The 20,187-nt window shown below is 38.2% G+C and overlaps 1 protein-coding gene across 2 annotated transcripts in view; it reads right to left on the bottom strand.

Moving 5' to 3' along the window:
* LOC127786666 (pyruvate kinase isozyme G, chloroplastic) overlaps window positions 1-20,187 on the bottom strand; it is a 71,195-nt gene that overhangs the window by 15,062 nt on the left and 35,946 nt on the right. For both annotated transcript variants that reach the window (XM_052314211.1, XM_052314212.1), the window contains exons 3-7: window positions 5,366-5,531; window positions 5,081-5,215; window positions 4,523-4,633; window positions 4,345-4,433; window positions 1,505-1,567 (exon numbers count right to left, since the gene is read on the bottom strand). In XM_052314211.1, coding sequence (XP_052170171.1) covers window positions 1,505-1,567; window positions 4,345-4,433; window positions 4,523-4,633; window positions 5,081-5,215; window positions 5,366-5,531 — 564 coding nt within the window. The remainder of the gene's footprint in view (window positions 1-1,504; window positions 1,568-4,344; window positions 4,434-4,522; window positions 4,634-5,080; window positions 5,216-5,365; window positions 5,532-20,187) is intronic.

Raw genomic sequence — 20,187 nt, forward strand, 5'->3', positions numbered from 1 at the left:
TTCCTAATTAGTTTTCTTAATAGGAAAAGGACTTTATTAACCCTAGTAAGGATAGCATTACTAGAGCTCAATAAATAGCATTTTAATCACATTTCTAGTAGTGAATGGAATAGTTAACTGCAGTTTTCTCTACACATGCATGTTATGCTTTCTTTGAGTTGTGGGATGCAACCCTCCCTCTCTTCCCTAAAGCTTCAATTTCAAAATTATTTTCATAACCCTACCTCAGACCTGTTTTCAGCCCCAAAACTCATTGTTTCTGCTTTATTTTGCCTATTGCCCCTGGCCCTAGCCTTTTCAACAATTTCCCCTAGCCCTCTAACCCTAAACAAGCCTCCAATCAGTTGGTATTCTCATAATATCAGATCCGTCCCACATCATATTCCTCTCAGAGCTTTTCTCTTTTCCATGTTAAATGCACTAAAACAACCTTCCCTCTAATATCAGCATGACTGAATGCATTTTACCCTTCTCAAACATCATAATATGTATAGAGCTACACTTCTCATGTTATATGCAAGATATGTTATACAGTTCATTTTCACATTTTCTTTGGGAGGCTCCATGGTGTTTGAAGAGAACTGTAACATTGTTCACTTCCCTCTGAGAGACGGGGAGTATGTTCTCCAAATTATTGATCAGATATGACCCAGTCAGAGGGTTGCTTTCTTGTCAAAGGGATCATTTACTTGGTTTAGTGATCAGGACACCATACACATACAAGATGACTGTTCTTTGAGTGTCAGCAGGTCCAAGAGGAGTATCATCTGAATATGGTTCAGACATGTATCAAACATATCTTTTACTGTCTGGTCATAGATTAAAAAGGTCAACTAGATTAAATGGGAGGTATCAGGGCCTTAAACTCTAGTAATTGAGGATGGAATACATGTTTGATGGTTTGAAATTAAGGCTCATTTTTATTTGAATGGCAGGGAAAAATATTACTGGAAACTGCAGCTAGCTAGAGCTACAATTTCAGGATCAGGTTTAGGGTTCTGAGGATAGACGTCTATTTTTCACCAGGGAACTACTATGGAGGCATTTATAGAAAGGCCAAATTTCAAGTTATTTACTGTGTCATCGGATGACCTGATAATATGTATCCCAATATTGAATGAGGATTGCTTCCAACAAACAACCAACCATCTATAGAAGAAAACACCAACGCACACAGAAAGAAAAATAAAAAAAAGGAAACAAGCAATGAAAAAAACACTGAAAAGAAATGCATTTGTCTTTGTCTCCTCAGTCCAGCAAAAAATTAAATAAAAGACCTGTAGAAATCCAGAAACAAAAACAAAAACAAAGGATAACTTATGAGGGAAAAACATCCTTGCCTCTCAAGAAACCTTTCTTCCTCAAAGTTGGTTTAAGAAAAACCTAATTTTGTTTCTTTGATAAGTAAGAAATGCACATCTACAACAATAGGGAAAAAGTTAACTGTGTTTTCTGCACGATCGGGGAGGTGTTAAAGATGCAAAAAAATTAGCATCAAAACTACCTGCAATAGAGGGACGTCCTCAATTGGAAGTTCAGCTCCAAGATCTCCACGAGCCACCATGGCCTATCAGCAATTACAATTGCAAAGCTTAAGCCGGGGCATTGCAACAATTAAATAATGTTTCACAAACTGAAGAAAATGACCGATTACAATATGAAATTCACGTATACAGAAAATAAACGTTTACACTATGAAGTGTGACCAAAAACCAACACACCAGTATCAGATAATAGCCAAAAGAAACACCATGATGTATGTAAAACTACTTCATTTGACACTAAGAGTAAGGAAAAACATAGCAACCGGTAACAAAGAAAGAAGAATTCCCCATGACAAGCAAGACATGGGTCTACAAGAAGCAACCAAATGATAAAGGGAAAGTGTATGTCTGTTTTTCTTACTACAAGGTCATACATATAGTCACATAAACATGCTACTACAGGTTATAGTTCGGATGAATGAAACGTAGCACTTTAATTAAGACAATGGGAATCTTACAGTCATACTTCCATTGTCATGAGTGTCATCTTCTAAGGTAACTGAGCTGTGGCATCCTATCTTAATCTTCTAGTTTCCTGTCTCCATCTTTCTCCTCTTTCTTATTTAAGGAGATGAAATCAAAGGCTTAATGTTGTAAGGCATAGTGGTCCTGCTACCAATGCTCTTGAATGCGGTGCAATAGATTCCGATAATCGGAAAGAAAATGCCCAACAATTTAAACAGAACACACAGAAGAAGAGCATGAATAGAAAATACTAGATAGCTCTAAGGGCAAAAAAGTAAAACAAGAATTCCTTTGGAAAATATAATCCATGCTTGAGACGATGAAAATGAGCCTCTCAAGGGATAAAATATCCTAAGAAGGATTTGCAGACCCAGAAGCCCACAAAGCAAAAACCTACCTATATCACTTTTCGCTCCACCAGTTTTGATGCATAATCTTTCAAACCAAAACGGTGTCTCTCATGCTAAGCCCTTTACAAGAGAAGTGAACTGTCCTCTTTTTTTTTTTTTGTTAGGTAAAAGCAGAAGTTAACTTTCCTTCTATTCCAGTGTTTGGTAGGAGACTTTGAGATATACCTCTTATTCAAAGAAAATACACCAAATGAATTCATATAGACATGCATAAAGGTGAAAATACAAAAAATTCAATTTTGTAAACTCATAGCCAATGTCTTAAAAACTGGACCGGACATCAAACTGAAAGGGGCAGAGGGTCAAGAATCAAGGGTCAATGGTCAAACCGTGGTTGAACAATGTTGAACTATGATGTATTTTTATCAAATAAATAAATATATAATACTTAAATTATCATATAAAATAAAAATTCATCACATAATTTTACAATAAACTTCAAAATTAAGGTGAACTCACATAAACACAGAAAATTCAAAAAACAAGTTCAAGTTTAAAAGCAAAAAAAATATTTGTCAATCTAAAAATGAGAACACATTATCAAAATACTGTTAGGGAAAATAACCTAAAAATATATAAAAACATATGAATTAAATATATATGTGTGTGTGTGGCAACTTGCATTAAACATAAATGTACAAATATATATAAAACCCTTCTTGGCTGGTGAGCGAAGTGATAAATCACTTCCCAGGAAATCTCTGAGTTGCCCAACACCATCATAGTAGAAGAATACTGTTATCTGGATATTATGTGGAAGATCCAAAGGTCATAGGGCAGAAATTTGAATGTTGGCATCTTCTTATCTTAAAATAAACATTTTAAGAATTTTTCTTGCATAGAACCAACTTTCTTAGTGAAGAAATGCTTAAAGGTCCCAAAAAGACTTTGTAGAACTTCTAATTTTTGCTAATAGAACCAACTTTCTTAGTGAAGAAATGCTTAAAGGTCCCAAAAAGACTTTGTAGAACTTCTAATTTTTGCTAATAGAACCAACTTTCTTAGTGAAGAAATGCTTAAAGGTCCCAAAAAGACTTTGTAGAACTTCTAATTTTTGCTATATAGGAGCTTCTTTCTTTTGGGTCTTGACCAGTCAGGCGTTTATCTCCTTTGTTTATATACAATTTTTTGCATTACAAAATTCCTCCTTTCATGTATTTTTCATTTTCTTATAAACCAATTCATCAGAAAAATACAGAACCTAAAGAATTGCACAAATATATCCAAGATAATAAATGTGAAAAGTTAGAGGTAAAACTTTCTACCTCTAACTTTTCACATGGGTATCAGAGCTAACTCTTGATTGTCGTGGTCATGGACTAGTACCCTGCCTGATCACCTGGGCATGTATCAGTTACTGGAGAAGTTTCGACATGGGGGGGAGTGTTGAGAATCCCACATCGCCTCCACAAGGGAGACCTGGGCTATATATAAGAAGGAGGATCCCTCCACCTGTTAAGCTGGCTTTTCAGGTTGTAGTTCTACCTCTAACTTCTCACATGGTATCAGAGCTAACTCTTGGCTGTCGTGGTCATGGACCAGTACCTTGCCCGATCACCTGGGCATGTATCAGTTATTAGAGAAGCTTCGACGTGGGGGGGAGTGTTGAGAATCCCACATCGCCTCCACAAGGGAGACCTGAGCTATATATAAGGAGGAGGATCCCTCCACCTGTTAAGCTGGCTTTTCAGGTTGGAGTTCTACCTCTAACTTTTCACAATAAACAAGAACTTCATTAATTCTTCTTTATTGTTAATGATGTATAACTAAAAAACGTACAGTACACCCCAGTGGCAACAGAATGAGAAGTTCACTACTGTCAGAAAACTCATATAAATGACAGAAAAAAAAAAAATGCATAAAAATCACAGAATGGCAAGCATAAAATAATTTATAAGAAACAGAGTAGGAATGGCAGATCAAACCCCATCAGATGCAGAAAGTATTGAATGAAGGTTTGGAATAGAGTCTGCACTTTCAATTTTCACAATCACATGAATATCAGCATTGGAGCCTGCAGAAGTTAGTAAAAGTTAAACAAGAGAAAGAAACATCCTCAGGTTGTATCCTGATAGACCTGTAAAAGTGGACCAGAAACTTTACTTCTGAGATAATCTTTCAACTCATGAACCACTTTAGCATCCTTCACAAATGAAACAGCATAAAAATCAACTTCGTTGTCCACCCCAAACTTGATGTCTTCCCAGTCTTTTTCTGTAGGCATGGCATTACAAGAGGCAAAACATTAGATATTGTTGAATTATTAACCACCCTCTCATCTAAAACCTTAAGTTATTAGACATAGGATTAACTTTATCTTTTATATTATGATTTTTACTCGAGCCAGACTTCACTATAACTTGTCCAACTACATGCAACTATTTAAATATTGGGTTAGCACTGAAGTTTGAACTCAAGACCTTTGTCTACTCTAATATCATGTAGAATTGCAACCACCATCTCATCCAAAAACTTAAGATGTTTGATAAAGGGCTAATTTACCTTTTATATTATGATTTTTACTCTCAACAAATACTATATGCTCTTTTACTATTATGATAGAATAAAACCAAAAAGAAACACTTTATATTAACAGTTGTATGATATCTGTCCCAAATTAATAAGAAATCAACAGTGGTATAACATAAAAACTAAATAAACCTGTTATTGAGGGCAGAGTTGCACTTTTGCCACGCACATTTAGATGTCGTCTTGATTTTAGTTCTCCACCATCAATTACTTTACATTTAACCAAGTTCTCTGTCTTTGATTTCACAGCTAATGACATCATCCCACCTGACACAGACAGACTCATTAGCACTTGCTAGCAAGTAAAGAAAACCCCTGAATGCCAGGATGAGCGTAGAGTAATATTTTTTAAGAAATGACAAAATTCTAAGCAGGATTTGCACATGCATAAGGCAACTTCTATCCAAGTTCATATACCATCAACCAGTAGTATGTCCCCGACTTCCACATCATTTACAAAGTCATCATAATTAACACTAACAGTATCTTCTGTGCTGACCCCCCTTTTGGTGGTGAAATTGAAATCTTGCCCCTCCTTCAGTAAAATAGGTTGAGGTACATCTCCACTTCTAACCTCAGGACCCTGCAGCAAGAAAATTACTATGTGATGAAGGCGTTTCCCTCATGGAAGCATATGTTATCAACATAGTATTAGAAGATGGGGAGTCATGGAACAGCATCTGAGAGACTTAATTTAATTTAAGGAAAATATGAAAATTCCCCTCTTTAATTGTATTCAACAATCAACCGAACACTAACTATTTTCAAAAGAAAATATAACAAAGAAAATAGAAAAAATGCGCTCAACACCCCTCAGTTTTTGCCTAAATGCCAGCAGTACCCTAAGGTTCTAAAATTAGCAATGACCTCCTTGATTTTCAGACCTTGTTGCACTAGACCCCATTAACACCAGTTAAATTTTTCAAAATGACTAAAATACCCTCACTCTTCTTTCTCATTTTTCTCTCCTCTCCTCCCTCCTTCGCTTTCCTCCCTCTCTCTCTCTGGTTCAATTAAGTCATGGTCAACCCCCCCCCCCCCCGGCGCTCTGGATGGAGAAATCATGGCGAGAAAATTACACTTTGTCATGTACCTACGGTTGCATGGGACTTGTACACTGTATGGTAATTATAGCTATAAGGGTTGTACCTAAGCAAGAGCTTAAGACAATTGTACTCTTTTGAAATTGGGAGGCCTATGGCACTTTTTCATGCTGTTGACCAGTTCAATTGAGGCATCGACTAATTCATTTGAGAACATTATGTTCTTCACCCCCCCCCCCCTTCTCTTTCTCTGCATTTTTCTCATTCCCCCTACATTTCCTATCCAATTCTCATCAATTTGGTTGAGAATTCCCTTGTCAAATTCGAGGATCTAACAAATTGGTATCAAAGCAAGGTCCTTGGTCGGCGATCTCACTTTTGATGGCAGACAGCACCGGGATGAAACAAATGGAATATCAATTGCAGCAAGTGATGGCAATGATGTCAAAGATGCAAATCCGGATTGGGACCATGATGATAGAGAAGAAGTTGGACAACGGAGTGGATCATTTGCGTGATGAGATGTGAGAACAAAACAATCAAATGCGCAATCAGATGCAGCAATTCATGGTGATGTTAGCGAGACAAAATTCAGTAAGACTCCCCTGAATTCCCTCCTAGAGAGAGGTTGGATACGATCTTACAAGGGAATGGGATGATCCAAAAAGCTGCCAAATCCTCTAAATTTGAGGTAGATTTGGCAGTAATTGGAGAGAATACTCCGAAAAAGAAGCAGGAAGTGCAAGGTACTCAGAATCAGCCCGGCTTCCTGATGCCAAAATTAGAGATACTCTTAGTTGATGGATAGAACCCGAGATGGTGGGTGAAACGGTGTGAAAGGATGTTTAGTCTATACAATGTGCTATATCAACAAGGGGTCACCATGGCCTTTGCTTGTTAGTAATAGTGCTCTAATACTAGATTTAGATGACGTATAGTATGTGCATCGGGCTTAATAATAATCTTGCATGTCATTAAATACTCATATCTTTATTCATAGCTCTCTCTAATTGTAATATGAATAAGTCCCCAGATATCCTAATGATCGTATTCTTAAGTTGTTAAGAATATGTGACAAAGATCTATAACACAGGATTTCTTAAAATGATTCCTAGTCGTAAGATTTCTTAGAAAAAAACTATGATTAATCAATTATAGACTAGCACATGAGCTACTACCTTTGACTAGTATGAGATATAATGATAAATGATGGTGAGTCACATGTCATATTGCATGAGATGCAAATAGTAGACATGTGAGTAGGTGTTGGTTGAACATCTACTGAATGTGACGTATGTCATAGATCATATGGCTGGGAGGATTAATAATCTGTTACTAATTTTTTGTTGTGTATCTAGTTCTCAGACTTAAGGCAACACAGTTGTCTTGTATGCTAGTGTCGGAGATTTGTCGTTAAGCGGAACCATCCAATGTGAGAAGTGAGAATGCTCTTTGTGTGGTCTCTATGCAGTGGTATATGGAGGCAAGTGATTGCTGATAGGATCCATTAACCTCCAGAGTAAAGTGAATATCCCATGTGATCTCAATTGGTTGGTGATTGTAAGAGTCCCTGGCCAACGCACGCACGATTAGAAAGGAGTTTCTAATGTTAGAAGGAGTTTTAATGTGTCATCTCAATCACCCCAAATTGGATCTTGGCATAGTTACCAAGTCCTGTGAGTTTGATCTCCCATCTCAATACGATCACACAAGGGCAAGTCACTAAAGTGAGCCCACGGTATTACGACCCCTTCCCTATCCTGGCCAAGTTTGGAAATGTAGCCTACAAGCTTCAATTACCAACAAATTCCCAAATCCATGTGGTCTTTCATGTATCTCTCTACTCAAGAAGTTGGTTGGGGGACATCAAGTGAGCCCTTCATTGCCCCAACTCACTAAGGAAGTTACCCTTACCATGGGGCTGAGTGTCATGGTGGACAAGAGGGTTATCTACAAGCATGGGGCCCCTACCACCCACGTGCTAGTGAAGTGGTCCAACCTCCACCCGAACAATAATACATGGGAATACCTACCCGACCTACTCAAACAATTCCCTCAAACTGCCAACCTTCTGATCATTTCTTGAGGACAAGAAATTTTTAAGAAAGGGGTATTTGTCATGTACCTATTGATTGTATAGACAGTACACATGAGGGTAGTTATAGCTGTTGGTTCCCGAAGGATTATCAAAATAAAGAATGGCTCATTATCTGTATACTGGTCAGAAGTTATGTTTTTTAGAAGTTTCTAAATCTAGAATATGATACTTTCTTAATTCAAACTTAGGAAACTTTCCTAAGATTGTATATATGTAATCTTTCCTTTTATGCATTGTAGTCTTTCTTATGTTGTATTTCTCTCCTTTATAAGTGGAGATGTACGTGTACATATGACTTAAGGAAGAGCTTATTCAGTTCTTTACATGGTATCAAAGCCTAACAATATCTTCTTGGTGCTTCTAAACCCTAGTGTGACTTCATTACACCCTTTTGTTCTTCCTTCTTGTCTATTTAGCCTTCATTGCTCCTTTCTTGTTCAGCCGATTGTTCCGGTGAACATGTCTGAGATTTCTAAGGTTGCTCCATCCATGACAACTAAATAAACAACTCCAGTTGATCAGCCAACCGGAGTCGAAGAGCTGCCTAGAATGCATCATTCCTACCGTTTGAACAATAGGAACAACTTACAATGGGCCCAGCTAGCGAGGACCTTTCTCAAAGGCCTGGGGAAGATGATCACTTAACTGCACTCACTCCAAAGATCTTTGATCCCACTTTCATAGCGTGGGATATTGAGGATTCCCTAATCATGTCGTGGTTATGAAGCGCTATGCAACTTAAGGTAAGCAAAAGTTATATGTTATTGTCTTCAGCAAAAGAGATTTGGGATATAGTTAAACGAACCTATTCTAAGGTTCAAGATGCCTCAGTAATCTTTGAAATTAAGACCAAGATCAGTAGCACTAGATAAGGATCTTTAACTATAATAGAATACTGTAACAAGATGAATGGATTATGGCTTGAACTTGATCGTTACCAAGACATCAAAATGGTGTGTAGTGAGGATGCTGCCACCCTTAATCATATCCTTGAGTGAGATAGAATTGTGGAGTTTTTAGCAAGCCTCAATGCAAAATATGATCAAGTTAGAGTCCAAATACTTGGCAGAGAGAAACTTCCTTCTCTTAATGAGGTGCTTGCAATAGTTTGAAATGAAGAGAATCGGAGGGTATGCTCAGTGAACCTAGTTCAGAGGGTTTAGCTATGGTGTCTAATAAAGGAGAGGGAGCAAGATTTAGAACAAGGATATTATAAGTGCAATCAAAAAATCAAAATTGTGAAGGGTTGTGGTGCACTTATTGTAAGAAACATAGGCACACTCAGGACACATGCTTTAAACTCCATGGAAAGGAGGCTGTTCTAGGCAAGATAAGAGGTTTCAAGAGTTTAGCCTCAAAGAACCAAGCCTATCTCTCGAACAAGGAGCAAGAGGAAGGAGGCTCCATTGATAAGACAAAATCCTCTACTAAATCTGATCTTAATCAATTGAATACAGATGAGATCAACAAGCTCAAGAATTTCCTAAGAAAAATTCAGGATGGAACTTGCTCTCTTGCTCAATAAGGTACTTGTCTACATTTTCTTTCCTTTTCTACCTCAAAAACTGATAGGAATAACATATGGATCCTAGATTCAAAACCCACTGATCATATGACCCGCGATCTGCATGTTTTTGAACAGTGTTCTAAAAAACGGCCTAGGTGGCCACTAAGGCATTAGGCGGCCCCTGGCCGTTACGAATAATTGCTAATCGGCACCCCTAGATGCTAGGCTGATTAATCGGCTCCTGGATCACCTAAACATGCGTGCGTGTATGCTAATATTGAGTTGTTTGGTATTTCCCCTTTCTCTCTCCTATCACGTGCTGCCTGGGCCATCTCTCGTGGACTCGCCGCTTTCTCTCTCTCGCTGCTTCCTAATTTCTCCATTGGTTTATACTCCACCACTATTTATAGGGACTTGGATGATAGTCTCCCACGTATGCTAGAAGCTCAATTTCGGCTGCACCTGGTGCTGCCATGGAGGTAAGAAGAACCAGTCCAACGGATTAAGCAAACGGACAGGAAAGAGGAAGAAGACAATTGGAGCACTGAGGCAGCGCTGAAGAAGCAGAATGCACACTCACGCATTCTAAAGGGTTTGGGGGACAGAAAAACAAACGCTGGAGAAGGCTCTTGCTGCTGCCTTTTATTCATCCTATTTTAATATCATATATTATACATATATATAGATATATATATTCAAGGGGCAACACATGGGAGAGAGAAAATGGCGGTGGAGGTGGAAGCCCTTTGTGCGTCCACTATGCTGGAAATTTCCACCAGCTGCTCTAATCTTCTCATTCTCCTACTATTATATGATATTAATATATCATGTTAGCAATATATATATTTATATATATATATGTTATTAATATAATAGTTGCTAACATTATATATATATATGAATCATGCTAGATGTACAACCATTTTGTACATCTTGAGATACATAAGGGAGTATTATGACTAAAATACCCTGCGTCTCACATGCGCCTCACGCACCTCTATGCGCCTCATAGGGGGGCTTTTTGTCATTGGTACACCTTTATGTAGCCCAAGGTGTACACAAAGGTGTACCAATAGCATTTTCCTATATATATTACATCTTAATATATATAAAAGTTAGCCACGACAGTCTCACCCAATTCCCAACTGCCTTTCATTTCCCCTTAACATTATTTTCTTTTTAATATAATACATGTTACCCAACACCTAACTGTCTTTCAGTGTTATAGAAAAAGATTTATATATATATAGCCTATATATAATCTGTTTATATATATAAATACTAACGTATACCCGTGCCTAAAGGCACGGTGTAAATAATATTAAGATTAAAATATAGTTATAATTTATACGTATTATGTTGTAATAATTTTGCTTGTATAAAACGCTCTACAAAACTCAAATAAGAAACAAACATATAAGATTTATAAGAGCAAGTAAAAAAAAAATTATAAATACAAAACAAAAAGCAGAAATTAAAGTTATTGTATATTTATTAATGTTTTATAATAAAAAGAAAAAAAATTACTAAATCTATATAATAAAGCACATCAGTAAGTGCTCTACAATCTGAACAAATTAAATTGAAAATTAAATATCAAACAATACATACCAATTGTCGTCAACCGCAGCCATCAACAGGGGGAACCCCGGTTCGGCGTCGGAGAACCTTGGGTTCCTGACCATGCATGGTTGGGAACTCTTTGATTTTTATATTATTTTAATTTAAAAAAGATTTTATTGTGCTTAAAATAGAATTAATAAAATAAAAATAGAATTAAAAAAATAAATAAATTCTTTTTGAATATTTGCATCTTTAAATAATTTAATATGATAGATTAACCAATTTCACATTTCTTTAAGTATTAAAGATTCAACACGTAAAGATAAAAATATTAAATTTCAAATTAAGCTTCCTATTTTGATATCATTATTTGAATAAAGTTTTACACTAAAAACAGCATTTGATCATCAATGATTTAAAAAAGAGATTTTATTTCTTTTAGAATTGAATCATCTATGTCAAATTCTTATACATTAAAACTTACATGATATTTCAAAACATACACTGTTGATATTTAGAATACTTAAAAACCAACTATTAAATGCTTTTAAAAATAGAATATTTAGAATGATACTCTTTAAAAAAATTAAAAAAAAAAAAGGTCTTAGTCTATGATCCTCTTTATTTTACCGTGGTTGAGTAGACACAAATTATAATTGTAATTTTATCTTATTAACAGGCATACGTAAATAGACACAAATTATAAGTGTAATGTTTCTAATTTTAAATATCGATTAAGATAATTTTATCTAAAAATATTTTTACTTTCTATTAATGTTTCTAACTTTAAATATTTTATTTAAAAATATTATTAGTGTAATATTTTTAATTTTACTTTAAACTTTAAATATCGATTAATGTTTCTAACTTTAAATATTTTATCTTAAAATATTTTTCTAGAATATTTTATCTAAAAGGGGATGACCCTCAAAACTCACCCATCAATTTCAAAACAACACCAATCAAGGGTTTAATCCAACAAACCAATACTTATTATACATTATCCCACATAATGTAAATAATTTAAAAATAATTATTTTTACATCAACCAATCTGGAGAAAAAACCCATCAAACGCTCACACCCGTGTCATCTCTTTGGCTACCTCCCTAGCACCAAAAATGCCATTTTGGGCCCCTAACACACTCCTCGAGCTTTAGAAAAATTTCTAAAAAAATTTCTTAATTTTCTGAAATTTTCTACACATTTCCCCCCATTTTCTTCTTTTTTATTCTTCATATTTTTTATTTTCTTTTCTTTCTTTATTTTCTTTTCTCCTTCCCATCTTCTTCTTCCTCCTGCTTCTCTTTCACGCACTACCAAGCCACCCTGCGCCAACTGCCTCCAGCCACCGATCTGGGCCCTCGCCGACCATCATCGCGGCCTTTCCCGCCACCGTCTGTCGCCCCCTAGCCACCATCGCGGCCAACACAGCCACTTACCGTCTCTTGCCGATGCTCGCCTCCGATCACCATCTCTAGCCGCCAAGCATCGCCGCATCTGGCCACCATCAGCTGGCCATCGCGACGTCAAGCCGCTATCGCGCCTCCGGCCACCACACCCAGTTGCTACATCAGCTCTCTACTGTGAGACCAGCTCGTCATCCGCCACCTCTGGCCGCTCCACTGTCGATCGCCGTTGCAATTGGCCCCACCAGCAAGCCCATGGCAGGCCACCATTCGGCCTTCACTGCTTGCTCTCCATATAGAGAGAGAGAGAAGGTCGACCATTATGGGTGGGTGGGTCTGTGAGAGAGAGAGAGGCAGTGAGGGAGGGAGTGGGTGGGTGGGTATGTGAGAGAGAGAAAGAGAGGTAAGACAAAGGGTAGTGAGAGTGGGCGGGAACTTAAAATTGAAATTCATCTCAGCCATTCATGCACACTGAGAATTCATCTCAGCCATAAGATGAAAATATATCAAGAGACATTTTCAAAAATTGTTCTGCTTTATTATATAGATGAATTTTATTTAAATTTTAAATAATTTTTCTAGGCACTGCCTAGGCGGCCTAAGTGTTAGGCCCCATTCTAGCGCCTAGCACACTTTAAAACACTGTTTTTGAAACCTAGAAGCCTCTGGAAACTTCTAAACAAATAACCATAGCCAATGGAACTTCGGTTCCTATCACAGGACAGGGCAGGGTCAATCTTAGGCCCCATTCTTCCTATCATACAAGTGCTTCATGTACCTAATTTATCTACCAACCTTGTTTCTATCCATCAGCTCACTAAAGACTTGAACTGCTGTGTTATTTTTTCTCTTCATATGTGTGAATTTCAGGCAATGGACATGGGGAAGATGATTGGAGTTGCTAAGGAACACAACGAGCTATATTACTTGAAGAAGGAGAGTGATTGTCCTACAGGGGGTCAACTAAGGGTTGCTTGCTCATCTCAATCTACTTCAGACATTGCCAACATTGGCTTCATCATTATCGACTTGGTTATCCACCTTTCACCTTGTTAAATACTATGTTCCCTACCTTATTTAGGACTCTAGATCTAAGTATTTTTCAGTGTGATGTGTGTAATTTCCAACCATCATCAAGTGTCCTATCCAATTAGCAATAAATTATCTTCTAAACCTTTTTCATTTATTCATTTTGATGTTTTGGGACCATCTAGGATACCTAATTGTTCTGGGCTAGATGGTTTATTTCTTTCATAGAGATGATTGTACTCAAATGACTTGGATCTTTCTATTGAAAGACAAGGCCACTATTAGTATTGTTCTACCCTACTTCTATAAAATGATTTCCACTCAATTTGGCTCTCCTATTCAAAAAAAATTGTACTGATAATGTAAGAGATTATTTCAATCATCACTTGCATCAATTTTTCCAACAAGAAGGAATTGTCCATGAGTCTTCCTGCATAGATACTCCATAACAAAATGGAGTACCTAAACAGAAGATGAGGCATCTCCTCAATGTTGCTAGAGCCCTTCTCCACCATCATCATGTTCCTAAACATTTTTGGGGAGAGACAGTCCTAACAGCAACCTACTTGATTAACTGAGTACCCTCTAAAATTTTAAACCATTAGAGTCATTTCCAATGCTTATCCTCCTACTTTCCAGACCTGAGTTAACATACTCCTCTTCCTCTTAAGGTGTTTGGTTGTGTGTCCTTTGTTCATATTCCCAAACATCACTGAGATAAACTTGACCCTAGAGCTCTTAGGTGTGTCTTCCTTGGTTACTCCCCTTCTCAAAAAGGATACAAATATTATCATCCTTCCACTAGAAAGTTCTATGTGTGTGTCAAAGGGTGTAACATTTGTTGAATCTAAACCCTTTTTTAGCTCCTCTAGTCTTGGTCCTCAGGGGCAGAATGTGGAGTATGGTGACCAAAGTGTTGGAGATGTTCTTCCTAACCTAGAATCAATTCCAACAAGTTCTAGTGAGCTGTCAGAGACTGATTAGCCTATCACATCTACTCCCTCACCACACTCACATGCTCACTCACCAAGCCACAATGAGCATGACATACCTAATCAAGCAACTCAGCAATTGTCACACCTAGTCAAGTTTAAAGGCTCTCCTTATGTATTCAAGAGAAAATCTCAGCCCATTCTAGATCCTCAGCCTGCATTAGTATCAGACCTCAGTCCAAGTATCGAATTCACTCAACCCTCAGTTCCAATTCCATCTAATCCTATTCCTAATGATTTGGAACTCCCAATTGCTGTCAAAAAAGGGCTTAGAAGTAGTACTCAATGTGAGATTTATCATTTTAGTTATATTGACATCATGCTTATGTCATGTTTATGTCATGGATAATGTCATCATCCATTTAGGATTAGTATAAATAGGTGTATAATTTCTATGTTAGGTGAGGAATTTATTTCCTCTAACTAGGGTTTCTCTCTACCAATTTCTCTCATTCAACATGGTATCAGAACCACCAAAACCCTAGTGTCAGCCATCTCCATCACCCATATCTGGCCACCACTTCTGTCGCTGCCACCTGCTCCCGTGTCCACCTATGTCACTACCGCCAACTGCTTCAGATCTGCCAGCCACCGTTCACATCCAAATCTGCCCGTCGCCCAACGCCGCCTCCTTCCTCCAGATCGGCCGCCTCCTTGCACATCTGCTACTCCTTCCGCGCTTGTTTATCATTGCTGCTGTATCACCAATCTATCGGCCATCATTGTCAACCACAGATCGGTTGTCACCGTCACAATCAATGACCGATCTCATCTTCGACATCCTCACTGGTTCGTCGCGGCTTCAGATCTCACGGTCGGCCTCAGATCTTGCCTCCATAGCCTCCGCCACTTCTAGATCAGCTGCCTCTGTCGCTATTGCTCACCAGATTTGGCCAGTCTTACTTTAGATCCGACTATCTTCTTCCTGGCTAATCCCAGATCTAGTCGCACCTACCTCAAATCTGGCTGTCGTTGCTACTGTAAGTGATTTTCTTTGACCAAATCCAATCGTCGTTGCTACTGTCAGTGATTTTCTCCAGCCAAATCTACCCAAATCCAGCCAACCAACGTTTCAGATCAGGTCAGATATGTCTCTCCGGTCTCTTTCTGACCGTGTCTTCTTAGATTTGGTCGTGCTTGCCTTAGATCCGGTTGTTCCTCTCCATATCTGTACTAGATCCAGCCATTGTTGGCCCTCATCATTTCTGTCTAGATCTATCCATCCAGCCCTCATTATCCAGATTTGCCTCTCTCCATTCGGATCTGTTAATTTCAATCAAGATCTGCCTCACCAGTCTCTCGTCGGATCTGCCTCATCGGCTGCTATCTCTCCAGCCATCATTTCTCAGATCCGGTCATTCCTCTTCAAATCTAGCCGTTAATCCTTGAGATCTGGCCGTCAATCCCTTAGATCCGGCCACCACTGTTCAGATCCGACCGTCAATCTTCAGATCCTGCTGCTCATCTCAGATCTCGTGGCTGCTTATCATATCTCGTGACTAGGATTTCTCATCTCTTATCTCCTTCCAGCGCGGCTCTCAGAACAATGTGCTTTCAGATCTCGCGCTTCTATCTCCTTTCAGCGCGTCTCTTAGATCTCGCGGTCTCTTCTCTGAATCTTGTGCATCACACAGATCTTGCGTCGTCGATGCATCATCGATCTGCTATCATCGTCGCTACCACCAAGATCTGCCTCCAGTCATCGCCTCAGCAGCCTCCAATCGTCGGTCGGATTTGTTACTCATTTGTGGAGCAACCGTCTTTTACAGCAACACCCTCACGCGCCCTCGGATAAATTATAATTGTAACAAGCTTAGAACATATAATATATATGTTCTAGCTTGAGGGGAGTGAGAGATTTATCATTTTAGTTATATTGACATCATGTTGATGTCATGGCTAATGTCATGTTTATGTCATGGATGATGTCATCATCCATTTAGGATTAGTATAAATAGGTGTATAATTTCTATGTTAGGTGAGGAATTTATTTCCTCTAACTAGGGTTTCTCTCTACAAATTTCTCTCATTCAACACTCAACATCCATTGGCTAATTTTATCTCTTACCACCATGTCTCCCAAAAGCAAAAAAGCTTCCTAACATCCTTGGATACTATTGTTATTCCTAAGTCTGTTGATGAGGCTCTAAAAGATCAGAACCAAAAGCAAGCTATGCTAGAGGAGATGAGAGCATTAAATAAGAATCAAACATGGGAGCTGGTACCTAGACCAAAGGGAGTCATTCCAGTAGGCTGCAGGTGGATTTTTAACTTGAAATATAACGTAGATAGAACATTGGAAAGGTATAAAGCTAGGTTGATGGCTAAGGGTTATACTCAATCCTATGGAATAGACTATCTTGAGACCTTTGCTCCTGTGGCAAAGATGACAACCATGAAAATACTCCTATCACTAGCAGCCTATTTTGGATGGCACTTACAACAGCTATATGTGAAGAATGCCTTTCTACATGGAGATTTAGAGGAGGAAGTATTCATGGAATTACCTCCAGGATTTCAAAAAGAAGATTCAAGGAAGGTATACAGGCTTAAGAAAGCCCTCTATGGCCTCAAGCAGTTCCCACGAGCCTAGTTTAGCAAATTTTCTAAGGCCATGAGATCTATGGGATATTACCAAAGCAGAGGTGATCATACCCTCTTTATTAAGCACTCAAGTGAAGAGAAGGTGACTACCTTGCTAGTGTGTGGATGGCATAATTATTACTGGGAATGATGGTGAAAAACAGAAAGTCCTCAAGGAAAATTCGGCCCGAGAATTCGAGACTAAAGACCCTGGTATCCTCAAATATTTTTTGGGAATAGAGGTTGCTTAAGGAAATAATTTTTCTATCCCAACGCAAGTATATCTTGGATTTGTTAACTACTGAAACAGGTTTGGTAGGAGGAAAATGAGCCAGCATACCAGTAGAACCTAATATCAAATTAAAGGAAAGCCCTAGCAATCAACCAATGGATAGGGGAAGGTACCAGAGGTTGGTTGACCAGTTGATTTATCTCTCACATATTAGACCTGACAGCTACTAGAACTAACATTGCTTTTGTTGTCAGCCTAGTAAGTTAATTCATGCACAACCCAACCGAGGAGCATATGCAGGCAATAAGAAAGATATTGTGCTATCTAAAACCAACACCAAGCAAGGGTATTTTATTCAAAACATATGTTAAATTGGATGTTAAAGGTTACATAGATGTAGATTATACAGAGTCCCTCACTGATAGAAGGTCTACAACCGGGTATTGTGTGTTCTTAGGTGGGAATCTTGTGTCCTAGAGGAGAAAGAAGCAAAGTATTGTGGCAAGATCTAGTGCAGAGGCAGAATTAGTATTGCTCATAATCCTGTTCAGCATAACAGGACAAAACATATAGAAATAAACCGGCATTTTATAAAGGAGAAGTTGGATGCGGGTCTAATTCATATTCCCTACGGCCCATTTAAAGAACAAGTGGCTGATGTTTTAACAAAAGGGTTGGCTGCTAGGAGATTTGAAGACTTAATAGGTAAGCTGGGAATGATAGATATTCATTCACCAACTTGAGGGTGAGTGTTAGTTCCCGAAGGATTATCAAAATAAAGAATGGCTCATTATTCATATGCTAGTCAAAACTTATGTTTTTTAGAAGTTTCTAAATCTAGAATAGGATACTTTCTTAATTCAAACTTAGAAAACTTTCTTAAGATTGTATATATGTAATCATCCCTTTTATGTATTGTAGTCTTTCTTATGTTGTATTTCTCTCCTCTATAAGAGGAGATGTACGTGTACATATGAATCAAGGAAGAGTTTATATATTGATCCCACCCATTAGGAGGCATCCATATATTACAATTGAAGTATTCTAAATTCTCCCTCCAAATTCTCTCTCTCTCTCTATTCTCCCTAAACTCTCTATCGAATTCTCGCTGAACTCAATGAGAATTCATTGTCAGATGCTGGATCTGATATAACTTTGTTTGGAAGCCTAGATACAAGCTCTTGTAAGATGATAATGGAGATGAGGCTGCAGAGACTGGTCAAAACTAAATTGGATCAGGTGGCACAGCTTTTCTCATTGCAGGCCATTGATGATAAGGATGAAATAAAGCAGTATCTAGGATGGTTGATGGTGACCGTTAGTAGCCAAACTCAACCTATTTGGCAGGTACATGAAATTGATTCCTTACATATACTTTTGAATGAGTAAACTGATCTATTCGCAAAACCAACTTCCCTACCTCCTCAATGATTGTATGACTATGCCGTACCACTTAAGCCTAATCCAGAACCAGTCAATATTCAATCCTATAGAAATCCCCCTAAACTAAGGACTGAAATTGAAAACCTAGTAAAAGACATGCTGCAACAATCAATCATTCAACCTAGCCACAGCCCCTCTACTTCTCATATCCTACTTGTCAAAAAAAAAAAAAGATGGTTCATGGCGGTTCCGTTTTGACAATCGTCAACTAAATGCCATAACTATCAAAAACAAATTTCCCATTCCTATAATTGAAGACCTATTTGATGAACTTAAGCATGCTACTATTTTTTCCAAGCTTGACCTAAGAGCCGGTTATCATCAAATCCGAATGAAACCAGAGGATATTCACAAAATAGCCTTCCAAGCATTATGAATTTAAGGTTATGCTCTTTGGCCTAACAAATGCCCCAACCACTTCCAATCCTTGATGAACCAAATCTTTAAACCTTACCTATGGAAATTTATCCTTGTTCTCTTTGATGACATCCTTGTTTACAGCCCTACTTTTGCTAAACACCTCACTCACTTAAAATCTGCATTTGAGGTTCTTAGGCTCAATCAATTGTGTGTGAAGAAATCGAAGCGTACTTTTGCTCAAAGACAGGTTGAGTACTTGGGACACATTATTTCAGCCCAAGGGGTTAGCACCGATCCAATAAATGTGATTGCCAAGCTAGAGCAGCTGAGGCCTGCCAATGCGAAGGCTTTGAGGGGATTTCTAATGCTAACAAGATATTATCGGAGGTTTGTGCAGGGTTATGGAGTCATCAATAAGCCCTTAACGGAGTTGTTAAAGAAAGATAACTTCCAATGGAACCCATAGGCAGAGGAAGCTTTTATAAATTTAAAGAAGGCAATGAGTGAGGCACTTGTATTGGACTTGCCAAATTTCAATCAACCATTTATTTTGGAGATAGATGCGAGTAATGTGGGGGTTGGAGTTGTTCTCATGTAGGAATGCCGCCCAATAGCCTTCCTCAGCCAAGCCTTAGCTCCCAAACATGTGGGACTAAGCATATATGATAAGGAGTTATTGGTTGTGCTTTTTTTTTTTGAAAAATGTGAGCTTAATATATTGATGAAGTATAGAAGATGTACATCAAAGACACGGAACAAGAGAGTTCCAAACAAAACTATACCGACCAAAACACCCCCCCTCCCAACACAAGCCATTAGGGGACAATGGCAACCCAAAACTGACATTAAAGCCAACAAGCCTAGAAGAGGGAGAGGAACCTAGCGGCCAGAGCAGAGGCTAACATGATAACCTGATCCACTGAGTAAGGGAAAGATGGCTCCACAGCCCTCACCCAAGCGACTAACCTAGCAAGCACCAAG

Source organism: Diospyros lotus, chromosome 12 (genome assembly GCF_014633365.1).
Source record: "Diospyros lotus cultivar Yz01 chromosome 12, ASM1463336v1, whole genome shotgun sequence".
Classification (NCBI taxonomy): Eukaryota; Viridiplantae; Streptophyta; class Magnoliopsida; order Ericales; family Ebenaceae; genus Diospyros; species Diospyros lotus.